The sequence below is a fragment of the Lissotriton vulgaris genome, chromosome 4_1 (assembly GCF_964263255.1).
Source record: "Lissotriton vulgaris chromosome 4_1, aLisVul1.2, whole genome shotgun sequence".
In the NCBI taxonomy this organism is placed as follows: domain Eukaryota; kingdom Metazoa; phylum Chordata; class Amphibia; order Caudata; family Salamandridae; genus Lissotriton; species Lissotriton vulgaris.
In genome coordinates this window covers 839144190-839159390 of record NC_141691.1, presented here as the reverse complement: position 1 = coordinate 839159390, position 15201 = coordinate 839144190, and the positions used below count along the sequence as shown (strand labels likewise).

Sequence of the window (15201 nt, the reverse complement as noted above, 5' to 3'; positions counted from 1 at the left end):
AGATGGACGTCCTCCACAGCAGCTCAGCCAGGGGCTTGGGGTATATGGCCACCGCCCCCCCTGGGCTGAAGAGGACGCTCCAGTTTACGGCGAGGGCCAGAGCTCACAAAATGGAGGCCTAACGCTCGTACTGGAACCGGTGCACAGAGTGTGAGGGTAAAGAGCCGCTGTTGCCGAAGGCTGGAAACGGGGGATCGCCCAGCTACAAGGTACTCTCCTAAATGCGTCGGTGGCCCGTGAGAGCGGGACGGGCAGGCAATCCCGGAGGGTGACACTATATTGCCTGCGCAGTCGCTGCACCCCCGGTGTGGAGAGTCACAGTGAACGAGAACAGCTGGCGTGTGCGGGACCCTGCCCTGAGCACCGGAGTGAGGCATGGTGCAAGGAGCAGGGGATGCAACCGGGGGCAGCGGAGGAAGCCTTCTCGGTCTCGGCCGGGGGAGGAGGATTCGGCAAAAGGCAGGCACACACAGAGCCCAGCGGCAGCCAGGGAGCACATTGGCCGGGACAGGAGAGCCCGGGAGAGCCAAGGAGAGGAGGAGAGAGGTGAGGAGAGAGGTGAGAAGAGGGGTGGGGGGAGAGCAGGCGACTAGGATTAGGAAGAGGCTAGAAATAGATAAACACGAAGGAACTAAGCCCCGTCCTTTCCAGACTGGGGGCGTGTTTTTCTTTCTCCCCTCTTCTCCATTGGCTGGAGTGTAAACAACGGGCGTGTTTTTGACTTGTTGTTTACCATTACAGCCAATGGGGAAGAGGGTAGAACAAACCTAAAAAACACACCCCCAATCCGAAAAAGACGGGGCTTAGAGCGAGACAATGACATAACTGAGACCTCTTCTCCAATGGCTGGCCGCCGTTTAGTAGGCCAGCCAATGGAGAAGAGGGGCGGGCTTTACCCTCGCTACTCAGAGTCATTAAATCTCGCCAGCGAGACTGCGCATGTGCGCAGCCTACGCTAGCCGAGACCTAAAAACTCATTTACCAAATGCATCAATGCACTTTGACACCCTACCTAGCTTTTGTCTCATTTGTTGGGAGGTGTTAATCTAGTACTTCCGCTGCTCAGCGAACAAGAACCACCGGAATAGTGCATTTTCCTCTGTGGGTTGTCTGGGTGAAGATTCTAATTCAGCCTCAGTAAAAGTGTCCAGACCACTAGCAGTTTGCATGTCCATGCACCATTCAACATCAGTATAGTGGAGGGGAGTAAGTTGTCTACCTCCTCATTGTCATCATCATGTGGCACGTCTGAAGCTGCTGGACTATATATGAATTCGAGCCAAACAGGGTCCCCAGTTTCCTGTAGTATTGGCACTGAGAATGCACTTTGGCTATTTTCATAGTGAGACATAAGCCAAGTGTCAGCTCTGGGGGAATAAATTAGCATCAAGACTGGATCTGGAGTAAGCGCCAATAGAGTTGGGGTTGTTATTGGCGTGATCAGCACTGGGGTGGCCACTGGGGCCAGAGTGGAAGCAGGGGCTTGTGCCAGCAAGGAGCAGAGAGAAGAGCAACTGGGCCAGTTGAAACCAGGCAAGTGTCTGCTGGCAGAGGTTCAACGGAGGCCTCGAAAGTGCTTGAAAATCTGCAGCAAGACCTTCTTCAAAGCCTCTGTCTCCTGACATGCCAGGACCAACCTCAGATTGAGTTTGAAGTCAGTTGACTTCTAAGGAGTCTGGTCTTTGGACTCTAGTATCAACTGTACACTTTCTCTCTCTTTGAGATTGGCGGTAGACTTATCACGCTTGGTCTTTTTGTACTTATGGTGCAACTTTAATTTCAATTTACCTGATGTATTGGAGCGAAAGCGGAACTTGGCAGAGCAGCAGCCCTACGTCTTGGAGTAGCTGAGAGTCCTGAGGACAGAGACAACTACTTTGAGTGTGATGTCACCATTCTTGTGTGTTGCAATGTTGATTTTTGCTCCCTGCTCTCTAGTTACCTTCAGTTACAAAAGAGAGCATTTGTCACATGACATTGAGTAATCAACAGAACCTAGGCACCACAGGCAAACTTGCGGATCTGCGATTGACATCCGCTTTCTGCAGTTGAGCCATGGTTATAGCCATGGGAGGAATAATTTCCCTTGTTACATTGCCGAATTATGGAATCAGTAAAACACACAAAGCTAGGAGTGCACTACAAAACTACTGCGTTAAATTACTGAGTTCAACAACATCTATATTGTATTTTCATCTCTGGAAAACATTAAGAATGGACAACAAATACAAAGCACCAAAACTTCTAAAACCTAACTAATATTCCCCCTTAAAGTACTGAAATAGTATAAGAAAGGATATGGCATAACGGCCAGAGCAAACGTCTTTGGAACCGGGGAATCAGGTCTGCGTTAGGCTCAAAATCCTGTGATTCCGGTCCAATCTATTAATCTCCCTGTGCATAAAAATAATGTGTCCTTCTGTAATGCAACTGGTGTGCATGTAAGGGGTTCCAATACCTTCGGCTTGAGTTTTGCACTACATAAAAAAGCAAAAAAAAGAACCCTTAATGACATCTGCAAACTTACTACTAGCCTCTCTAAGAACTTACACCATTCTCCATACGCTGATCTTCCTCTGTTCAAGAGCCTTTACTTTGATACATTTTTTCTCGTGACTCTGTTTAAAAAAATGTATTCAGTATTTTGGGTACTGAATATTTTGATTCAATACCAATAGGTGCACAATGAAGCACACAAAAAATGCACAACAATATCCCACAATTCCTTGAAAGCAAGAACACACCACGTGGACCTTTAATTTTTAGCTGTCCTTTCGGACATATGAATAATGGCATCTAAGACAAAATACATTTCTAGATGGCAGGCCCACAAAGGGATGACTTCTAGTGTTTTGTGAGACCAATATATATTGTCAAGCTAAGAGTATATAAAAAATACATTTGAACATGGCAAACAGTGAATACAAATAATACAACTATAGAAAGACAAGAATCTCGAGAAGTCATACTATACCTAGACATGGCGACAATACAGTTCTGTCTTCTCCAGAGTTCAAGAACACATCTAGGGCCTCCTGATCAGACATGTCCATCAGATCCATTTGCTCAAGCATATCCACATTTACCTCCATGGATGACATGCTTCCTATGGGATCTTCAGATGAATAAAAACAAGGTATAACTTTAACTGTTGTAAAGAAGGCAAAGCATGCTCATTTCATTGTACCATTTGTTACACAGAACATCACCTCTTGGTGATTAAAGTATTATTTTCCTTACTCGTCTACCTTGCTCTTTAAAATTTTCACTCTCAAATCCTGAAGAGGAAAGGTTTCACAGCATTCCTCCATTTTCAGGTCAACTATACGTTGCTAGTACAATAAATTGCAGTTCAGATGATTTGGTACTGATGTGAATTGGAGATGATAAAAGTACTTGAATCATTACAAACTATGGTACACTAGTGACTGTTCTATAATTTAATGTTTGACGGGATCCACATTAGGCTTTTTGCTTATGGGGGAGATCTGGCTGATCTTCAGTTAAGTTGGTGATATGCTGTGATCTAAGGAGGTGTTGACTTGATTGAACCATGAATCGGAAAAAATATATAACTTTGTATTGATTATTGTAGCTGTTTCATATGAGGGCTGTGGTAACACTGATGTATGGTGTGTGGTGTGCAGGCTCATGGTAGCACGGTGTGGCGATGGGGCAGGATTCAAGGGCAGAGAAGGGCCTTTCCTGGGTCAAACGGAAATAAAAGTATTGTAAAATATGCTTTGCGGAAACCGATGGCAGTGTGTGTGTGTGTGTGTGTGGCTCTGTACAAATGCAACAGCAATGCAATAGGTCTCGGATTTGCGAGAGATTAATCTATTGGCATTGTAAATGACAAACCCATTTATTTATCTGTTTTCTAAACCAACACATACATAAAAATGTTGTCATTTACAATGTCAATAGCTCTAACTTTTGCAAAGGCGAGACCGTTGCATTGTAAGTGCTTGTTTTAAATCAAGAAATCCTATTCTTGGTTTTCACTGTAGAGCTCTATGGGGTGGGGAGGAGAGACAAAGGAGGAGAAACTACCTGTTCAAGCGAGCTAAGATCCAAGGGAAGCAGAACTGCCAGTGCAAGTGTAGATAGACTCTTACTAGAAAAACATATGGCATTCGCTGAAAAGATAGCAGGAGGCATACAGTGGCCATATTACCTTTGTAGTCCCGTTCATTAATGCTCTTTGATATGAAATATGCAACAACATAACTGCTGGGGAAATAGCTATGTGTTGATGTTCCTATGTGCATCATGACATGCCTATCATGTGCAGCGGTATGTCTGCAATAGATGTCAAAGGAAAACACGTTTCCTACCACACTTAAGTAACGTTTATAATGAAATAAAACTTACACATACCAAATATTGTACACAGATGGCTCTGCTTGACAACCACAACACTCTAATGCGCGCTGGTATGTTGTTGATATTAATGTGCATATCTATGGATCTTTTTTCAGGAATGATCCAGTGTGTGTTAATGCCTCTTTTTAGGTTTTGCTGGTTTATTTATGTATGTGTAATGTATGCTGTATCTGTATAGTTCAAACCTAGCCACAAATCTGTGAAACTCTGTACAGGGTCAAAGGCAAGGATACAACCAACACGTGAATTGACAGGCAGGTAGTCTGGGAGGTGTTACTGCATCACAATGTAGTGTTCTTTATAGAGGAGTCCCTTCAACTCTTTCATAAACTACAGTAGGGTTGTGGTGATCTTGATTGATGCAGGAATATTGTTCCAGACCTGGGGTGTCTCATGGTTTATGTTTCATAAGGTCTAGCTTTCTCTGAATTCTTTCTTGGCTTTTTCTCGGTTTAGTTCACATTGTGTGACACAATGCAAACCTTCATTATCATTAGTCAATGTTTCTGTTCTAAGTTATCTCATTCAATCCTCAGTCACAGATTTTGTACTTGAGATTCTTAGGTGTGAAGGATAATTCTTGTGTCATCGTCTCATGGATCTGGTTTGAGGTAATTTGCTGCACAGTTTCTTTGATAAGAAGCACAAGACCTTAAGAGCCATTTATTTTTGCAGCCTATTCTGGATTTATGCTCTATCTAAGGTAAGCTCCATGGACAAATCATTACATACACTACAATATATGTTTTGCCAGCAGTGAATTCTTGATAGATATTTCTGCTTCTGTAATTAATTTCCATGACAGTGATTGTGAGGTCACATATCCATATAGTGCATTGACTGTATTTGTGGTGGTTCTGTATGCCAGGCAAACTACAACAAGTGTGGGCCTATGCTGTGACTAATTGACGTTCCATATTCTTGTTTCCTTTCTGGGAAAAGGTAGGTTTTACAAATTGTACTTATTCAGTATTCAAAATAGATCACTTATCAAAAATTATCTTTATTTGATTATTGCTTTTCCTGCAAATGGTTACACACACCAGTGGCGTGTGGTCGGTTCCGATTGGTTTTTCCTCAGTTACGTTTCTCAAGGGTTATATTGTGTGTTTTTGACTTATGTAAGGGTTTCATTAGTTAGCCCCATTCTTGGAATTTCTATATAAGTTCACCTGCATTTATATGCTATGACATCAGTCTCTTTCATTCTTGTCTATTATACCAAAGCCTTCGTATACTCAAAAACAATTTGCTTTCTAACCCCATGATACACTCATTTGCTTGGCATACCCAAAACGGATCTGTGGTAGAGAGTAAACCCCAAGACGTGAGGGAACTCTCTTAACAGCAGGAGAACCCTAGAGATGTTGAAGACACTGTTTCAATGTCAAGGATACTACCTCAATATAAAAGTCTCCAATGAACCTCAAGAATCTTCTTGGGGAGAGATGTGACTATACTATGTGCCTCCATGAACACTGAGGAGCTGGTAAATGGGCTTGGAAGTCTTTGAGAGCTATTTAAGGTATGAGAAGGCGTCAGAAAGACTTGGGTAAGAGTAAAGCTTTTCAATTGACTCTTCGTTGCATTGACCACTATCACTTGTGGATAAACTGGGCAACTTTCAAAAGCCAGCAAAGGTTGTAACATTTTCCCCTCAGCATCTAACATTTACTGTGAAAAAACAAAGGATTTCAGCAAACCAAAGATGCTGACTCGCTAGAGAGCATTCAATGCTGCGAACAGTGGGTACTTTTAATATGGAATATACTGTTAAAACCACACACATTTAAAAATATTATATAAAGAGGCCTTACCAAGACATTAGGTATGGTTCAGCTGCACTTTTCATTGAAAGTGCATTTTTAGGACTGCTAATAACTTTGGCAACGTTTGATGAATCTGAAAAAAATGTGTACAACCGTAGTGCGACTAGCTAAGATTCGGGTTGACAGGTTTCATACAGATTCAAACAAAGGGAAAAATCTGAAATGGATGAGAAGAAGTCTAAATGATGCATTATACATTTTATTCACAGAGGAAATGTTGCTCTATTACAGCAAAAACACACACAAAAGGATTTACACCAAGCTTGGCATTCAAACTGAACTAGATGCAAAAAGTGTATTTTATTTTTATCCGCTTAATAGTTTTTACGATATTTGCATCTGAAAAAAGATTTCAGATGGGTTAATTCGCTTTCGTTGTTAAATTCACAATCTGGAAATTCATGAATCCTATCAATAACGTTTCAATTTTTCATAAAATATGGCTAACTGATAAATCTCTTGAATTAAGGCGTTGTGCCAATTGCAGGTTTAAGGTCACAAAAGGGGTAGAAGTGTGCCTAGAGATGTGGTAAACTGCAAATAAGAAAAAAAGTCTTCAGTGGTCGTTGCAAATTTAAAACAATTTTAGAGCACACAGGTGTCATTTTGTATTTGGAAATGGGTACCATTTTTGGCAAGCTTTTAAATTGTAACTACTTCACAAGCTTCAAAAACAGCAAACCAATCATACTCTTAACAAGCACCACTGTAGCAAGAATGAAATATCAAGTGAATGAAGTAAAGCACAGGTCAATCACTGGTGTTCAATAAAAAACATTTTCATATAGCACAAGCTTGTGAATTAACAAACATTTGTGACTTTGGACTTGGGAGTTCCAAGAAATTCAAGAACTTTAAAAATAGAGTAAAAAGGTATAATGATCTTAGGCCTTTATTTGGTTGGGTGCAGGCCCTCTTAGGAAGCAATGGCGTTTGAACAAATGGCCTGGAAGCAGGCCCCCAAATGGGCTCTTCAGGACTTCACGATATTTATACCAAAAAAACAAGTGGACCCAACACAACAATATCATTACATTATAACGTACACAAATAAACTATACTTAGTTCATTCAGATGTCACTGATAATGGCACTATTAGGTGTGGTGTCACCAGAAATTTCATGGGACAATATCCCCACTTTGTACTGCCCAAGTAATAAATGGGGGTTGGAGTCAGTGGGGGACTGACACAGTCATCATCCTCCCTTCCACACTGTGCCTGCTAATTTAACACCTACCCCATTGGGCATGGGGGGGGGGGGGGCATGTTTCTATAGACCTACGGGAGCAGGGTATCTCTACCCGTCCCCTCTATGTTTTTTTTTACAATATTTTTTGCAGGGCTGGAGATTGAGTCCCCGAGTCCTAAAATGGCTTCTGCCAATCTTTGTAGATGTGGTGGCAGCACATAAGTTATTATATTTAGATCTGTTGGGGCTGGGGATCCTCCTTGTCCCTATATATGCCTACATCTTTAAACCTTAATTTCTCACAAACTACTAAACTGATTTACACCAAATCACAAAAAGCACAGTTTCTGGGCAAAGATCTAGTTTTCTGACAAATTTGGTGCAGTTTTTTCAGCCATATTGGCTGTAGCTATGTCTAATTTTCCTACAGGAAATTGTGTTGGAAAAATGCATTTTGCCACTCCCCCCCTTTTCTCTGCCCTTGCTTGACGGATCACCCTGAAACTTTTCAGGAAGGAGCCGAGGCAGATGAGACTTTTTATTGGAAAGTTTTGTTTCCAATAAAAGACTGGTCAAACAGCATCAAAATTATTAGCAAACAAAAATGTTCATTTCTTATGGAAATGTGGTCCTAGCTATAACTACCCTATAGCGACTGCCACTGTGTGTATTTGTGAAGTGTGTGTGTGGGGGTATGGAGAGTGGGTGTGTGTGTGCGAGTATGGAAAGAAAAGAACTATGCGATGCACATGCAATAAAGGAACCTCATTTACACCTTAAAAATAAAAATGCAAAGGCAATTTTAATAAGACATTCTTTGAATTGGTTTCTATGAAATGGCAAAAACCGTTTATCTTGGAAATATGTATTAAACACTTTAAGTTAAAGGGTTTCTCAGTAATAGCATTAAATGAAATCGATGTTATATGAAATCACATACAGAAATCATGATAGAGTTTATATCCCTTTGCAGAGAACTCACCCAGCTCATTAGAGACTATGTTTTCGTCACTCACTGTTAATATCAGGAAAGGTTTCGCAGTGTAAGAAGCAAATCAGGGGGAGTTGCGTAGTTTCTGTGAGGCCCTTGACAAAAAAGATTGACATTTTGTCTGCAAGGACACAAACGTTTGAGACTACGGTGGGGGAGCTGAAAAAAGACCTAAGCAATAGTAAAATGGAGTTACAGGCGCTAAGGCAGGATGAGCAATGATTGCAGGAGAAATTGGACCAGCTGGAAAACAACTCAAGAAGGATTAACCTGAGGGTATTGAACGTCCCTGAGGGGAAGGAAGGTGATGATTTGAAAGCTTATGTGGTCTCTCTTATAAAGGCATTGGTTCAGATCAATGAGAGCAAGGCAGACATTGTAAGAGATATCCAACGGGTACATAGAAACCCCTTCTGAAAAAATCCTAATATGGTTAAGCAACGTAAAATCCTCCTTAACTTTCAAACGTAAGCTCTAAATGAAAAAATCCTGCTATGTGCATTAAAATTGAAGACACTAAGGGGGGGAAGACTTCTCATTTGAAATTAGATCAGATTTATCACAGGTCACCTTAGATAAGACAATGGGAGTTGGAAAAGCGCTTATACGAATTTTAAAAAGTAGGAGCGACAGCACAGCTTACATTTCCTGCACCTCTAAGAGTTATGCACAATAATAAAATGCTTATGTTAAGAAGCTCAAAAGAGGCAGATGACCTATTAGAGGCTATCAAGAAGGGAGGAGCGAGAAACTAGGTGATGATATCATACAAGTGGAGCTGTAGGTCAGGGTGAGACTTGGTTTTTTTTTCCTCAGGGTTATTGGGGAGGAGTATGGAGGGCATATATTTAGATATGAATTTACATTGTTTTCGGTGGTGGGTTCTTGTGGTGCGAAAAAGAACATTTAGACTAACAGGTCCAGGAAGAAATACGGGTAGGTCCTCCAGGGTGGCCTGGGGGAGAGTGGGAGCATGCACTGGGTGGGGAGCATGTGGGAAAAACACATACATACTTGTCATGCAGAGTGGATGTCAGTGCAAAGTTCACCTCTGGGTTTCACACAATTGCGGATATTTACACGAGAGGGGTCACTGACACAGAAAACAATGGTCATAATAAAAAATTATGCTGATACCACCGCTGTATGCGATGTACACAGGGCAGGGTCAGAAATCCACTGCCGAGTATGAGGGCACACCTGGTGCATCCATCCAGGAGAGGCTGAGGTTCTCATATTGTTTAGGGTATCTAGATTAGTAGATACGCTAGATTAGTGTAACAACATAACCTGAAAAACAAAAGGTCAGGATATCAATTTCACATTCAGTGATAGAGGGACATGTGTTTACTATGCAGGGGACAATGCAGTTTTCTGGTGCTCTTCAGATGTGTTTGAAAAGGAAGAATGGAATACCATTTCCTGGTTCACAAGCAAATTAGATATCAGGCAGCAATGGAAAGATGGGAGGTGTTAAAGACCCCTTGCCCTTACCAAACATTGTGCACGGCTCAGAACAAGACAAGCATTTACAATGCAATGGTCTCGGCATTATTAAACGTAGAGCTATTGGCATTGTTGATGACTTTTTTTTTAAAATCATAAATAAATGGCATTGTCATTTACAATGCCAATAGCTTAATCTCTAAACACACACACAGAGCCACCCACACACATACAGAGCCGCCCACACACATACAGAGCCGCCCACAGAGCCACCCACACATAGAGCCACCTACAAAAAAAGCTACCCACACAGAGCCCCCCCACACACAGAGCCCCACACACGCACAGAGCCCCCCACACGCACAGAGCCCCCCCACACGCACAGAGCCCCCCCCACACACACAGCCCCCCACACACAGAGCCCTCCCACACACACACACAGAGCCGCCCACACACACACAGAGCCATCCCCACACAGACAGATCCACCCACACAGAGCCACCTACAAAAAAGCTACCCACCCAGAGCCCCACACACACACACACACACACAGAGAGCCCCCCCCCCACACACAGAGCCCCACACATACACAGAGCCCCATCACACACACACAGAGCCCCCCCCCACACACACAGAGCCCCCCACACACACACAGAGCCCCCCACACACAAACACAGAGCCCCCCCCACACACACACAGAGCCACACACAGGGAACAGAGGCCAGAAAAAAACAGATCACAACGAGGGTACAGAGGCAATCGAGCACAAGCAGGGAACAGAGGGCAGAAAAACAGATCACAACGAGTAACATGGCGGCCGGCCTGATGAGCGGGGGTGGGAGGGAGATGGGCTGCCACGGAGCGGGAGGGAGCCAGTGGGACACCCATCTAGCACAGAAGCACCTCAACCCCCCAGTTCATCTCATCGCACTGGACTCGCCTACTACTGTACTGTTAACAGTAATCATGCCTGCTACCTACCCGGGCACTCTTCAGAAGGAAGCACTCCATTCTAACCAGGAGGAGCTGCTTTTCACCCGGAAAGTTAAAAACACTGGCATCGTAAGATATCATGCCTGTGGTGACAGTTGGAGCAAATAGAACTACTTCCGTTTTTTATGAAAGGGCTTGAACAATTACATTAAAATTGCTATATCCCTCTTAATTATGTTTGGGGTCGTATTATCGGTAGATTCCACCCCAGTCATGTGGAATACCAGACTGTCCGACCGCTGCTGTCACCGTTCACTTTCAAAGGAAGAGGATCTGCTGCTTGTATTTAACAAGGGGTAGAGGTATACTCCTGAAAGCAACAACCCCAAAAACGCGAAGACCCACAAAACAAATCACAGACATCGTTCATCATCAGATGTTCCCCAACATATCGCCCAAACAGATCCCCACAACATCAAGCGCGTGTCAATCACACTTACCTGACCACTGAGCCTCCGCCATGCCCGGGCACTTGGCCAGTTACCGGCGACAGTCAACTCCAGCGCCTCTCTCCCCTCCTTGCCTCGCGCACCCCCAGATGGTTCCGAGCCTCGGAGCAATTTTCCCAGCAGCGAGTTAATATTAGGAACGTCTACCTCCAGACGCATGCACACAGAGGCGCTTCGCTGGCCGCAGGACCCAGCTGACTGAGGGCTTACCAACCTTCTTTATCAGCGTCGAGCCCTGTACGGCGGGACGGGCTCTGTTTAGCAGCTCCCGGCTGTAATACCTCGGCGGGACGGGCTCTGTTGTAGCTGCTCCCGGCTGTAATACCAACGGCTACCCTCCATCTTGAGACCGGAGCACAGCGCATGCCCACATCACGCACGCCTGTGCACTTCCAGCTCAGAGTGGAAAGCATCTACTACCATTTACTGCCCAAAGAGCATGGCATGCGTGTTTACTTCCGTTTTGTTGGACCTTTTTGGCGGACCTCTTCCGGCGCAGGAACAGATGATGTAAACACTGTTTGAACGCGCACATTAGCGAAAAGACATGACATTGTAGTGAGGAAGACGCGGAGTGTCTTGAACGGGTTCAATAATTTATTTGAGAAGCCATATTAAACTGCGTTCTTCCTCTCGCCAGTCAAGCTCAACTGGCGAAGGAGCCCCCTGCCTCTGCCGCTCGCTGCATGACTGCCCCCTGCTGGAGAGATGGCCGGCTCCCGGTGAATTAAATAAATAAAGGAAAGCTAGAACAACGGCACAAACAGAGGTGCAGGAGCACTGAAAACGGCACAAACGGGGGCAGAGGCAGGAGGCTCACCTTCACTGCGGGGGGAAAGAAAATGGCGGCTGCAGAGCGTTCCAAATTTTTCGGATTGGGGGCGTGTTCGGTGTTCTCAGAATGGGCGTGGCCTAAAAGTGGAAAGAAGAACACCGAACACACCTCCAAATCCGAAAAGGACGGAGCCTATTCGGAGGGGCAGCTCTCTCCTCCAATGGCTGGCCTCCGTTTAGGAAGCCAGCTAATGGGCGAGAGGCAAAAACAGAGGCGGGACAAATAGTCCACACTGAGAAACATTAAAACTCGGTACTTCCAGTTCTGCCTTCGGCAGACAGGATATTACCTCGACCTAAAAAACGTGGTAACTTTGACTCTATGAACAAAGATTGATGCAGATAAAAACAAAACAATGAAATCCCCAGTTTAAAGCCACATGTGGCAAAGGAGGTTAAAGTGTTTATTAGCTAAAACAAAATAAATAAGCATTTTCAGGATAGCCTTACAAGATAGCCTATACTAGCTGGAGGAATTAAGCTCAAAAGACCATTAAAATTACTTTTAGCTCGCATGTTAATGTGTTTTTAAGGACAAACAAGACAAATGAGTATTACTGTAGGCCCATGCAGTGACCTAATAGCTCCTTCAGGGTTCATAAACACAGGTCACTTAAAAAGAAAGGAAACACGCTATCTAGTGTTCTTTGGAAATACCTGGTCACTAAACCTTGACTATATATTCTTGTATGGTGGTCCACCTAAATTTTTCACATCACAATCAGTTTCATTCAAGTTGTCCTTTGAATGCTTTAAGGGGGTGTACATTGCATTTGCAATTACCAAACGGCTGACCTAGGAGACTGAGGCCAAGGGTAAAATACCACATCTTCCTGATGTACCTGAATGCCTAACCTGTTTTCAGCTCAAGGTGCACTGCACGTTTGACCTAAACCCAATAGAATTAGCTAAATCCTTCCCAAGATGATCATGAAGGATACAGGAAGTGGGTCAACTCTGAGATGAAATCCAGTTCAACTGGAATATATCTCATGGAGAACAGTTCGCCCAGCCCAGCCCATACAGGACATACATCAATCAAACTTGCACATCTACCTCAAAGAAAAGAGTGAGTCTCAACCACTGAGACTCCAGAAGATGAAAAGGCTTGGGACATATAGTCATGGGGCTCTTCCGTGTGTGGGGCATAGGCAATAATAAAAGTACTCTACTCACTGTACCAACTGTACCATCACCACCATTGTAAGGTCTTGCCTGAGACAGCGCATGTGCAGTCTCTTTGAGACATTTAGTAAGTGGCTTTTAAAAGTGCCACCAGAGGCTTTTGCTGGCCTACAGCTTGCGTTCACGAGCTTGTGCACGTGCACAGCTGCCATCTGTGTTTTTATAGCTGTAATCAGGCTCCTCTGCTTGCATTAACCCTCTCCCTTTTCCCCCTCCCTCCTGGTCAGCTTCATTTGGGTCTTCTAGCTGTGAATCATGCTCCTCTGCTCGCATTCCCCCTCCCTTCTCCCCCTCCTCTCCGTTAGTTTCATTTGTGTCTTCTATCACTGTGAATGCTTCTGCTTCCACCAGTCACACCCACCAGCAGCCGCCAGTGCACGCTTCCACCAGGCACACCCACCACCAGTCGTCAGTGCACGCTTCCACCAGGCACACCCACCACCAGCCCTCAGTGCACGCTTCCACCAGGTACACCCACCACCAGCACTCAGTGCACGCTTCCACCAGTCACACACTTCACCAGCCCTCAGTGCACGCTTCCACCAGGCACACCCACCACCAGCTCTCAGTGTACTCTTCCACCAGTCACACACTTCACCAGCCCTCAGTGCACGCTTCCACCAGTCACACACTCCACCAGCCCTCAGTGCACGCTTCCACCAGGCACACCCACCACCAGCTGTCAGTGTACTCTTCCACCAGGCACACACACCACCAGCCATCCGTGCACGCTTCCACCAGGCACACACACCACCAGTCGTCAGTGCACACTTCCACTATACACATACACCACCAGCCGTCAGTGCACGCTTCCATCAGACAACACACCACCAGCCGTCAGCACACGCTTCCACCAGGCACACACACACCACCAGCCGTCAGTGCACACTTTCACCAGACCCACACACACTACAGGCCATCACACACTACCAGCCGTCGGTGCACCCTTTCACCGGGCACACGCACCACCAGCCATCAGTGCACGCTTCCACCAGGCACACACACCACCAGCCATCATTGCACGCTTCCACCAGGCACACACCACCAGCCATCAGTGCAAGCTTCCACCAGCACATATACTAAAAGGAAAGATGGCCGCCGGCTGCTGAGACCGGTCGGGAGCTCCGTGCCTGAGCTCCGTATGCGGTTCAATGTAGAAGAAGGATGCTTGTGAAAATTTGTGAATTCAAGATTGTGATACTTCTGTGATACCCGCGTAACCGTGATGGACTGACATGCAGGGGCTTGCTTGATACTGGAAAGTCGGTTGCAGCTATTGAGGGCCGTCGGCTCTAATGGACGTGGTGGTGGACGCTGGGGACGCAGCGGAGCCTGCTTCTTTTCCCTTTTGACATTGTCCTCTGGCTGTGTCTACGTTGTGGACAGCCTATAGACAGCGGGTTAAGGAGAAAGGGTGAGCCCGACGCTTACCTGTTGTGTGTACCGCTCTGTCAGATGCTGACCCCGCTCAGCGCTAGCGTTAGCGCTCAGGATTCCCATCCAGCCTCCGCCATCGGGACAGAGAGCTCCGGTGAGAGGCGCCTTTCCATCGGCGATTCGGAGCTCGATTCAGAGTTCTCAGCTGGCTCAGACACTGGAAAGTGGGAGGTGGCCCTGCGTGCTCGTCGAATCTGCAGGAAAGCGGCGAGCCGATTTTCCTTCTGTGCCGGAGGTAAGGTGGGGACTGTGGAAGCGTTTAGAATCTGGACATCTTGTTCAGTGAAATATTTTGATTCCGAGACCCGCTCCTGTTCTTCAACTAACAATTCAGTTCGGGGGACATTACATAAAAGATTCAATTTAATCGATTTGGCTGATTTACCCCAGCTGACTTTCCAGCCAGGAGCCTGTGGGAGTAAAATATTGTTACAATCTCTTCAGTCACAACTGCAACTACA

At 45.2% G+C, this 15201-nt stretch overlaps 1 protein-coding gene across 1 annotated transcript in view; it reads right to left on the bottom strand.

The window, feature by feature from the left end:
• The window catches only part of DTNBP1 (dystrobrevin binding protein 1), a 491566-nt gene that overhangs the window by 27502 nt on the left and 448863 nt on the right, over positions 1-15201 (bottom strand). The window contains exon 9 of the mRNA XM_086965159.1: positions 2975-3115. Within this exon, the coding sequence (XP_086821285.1) occupies positions 2975-3115 (141 nt within the window). The remainder of the gene's footprint in view (positions 1-2974; positions 3116-15201) is intronic.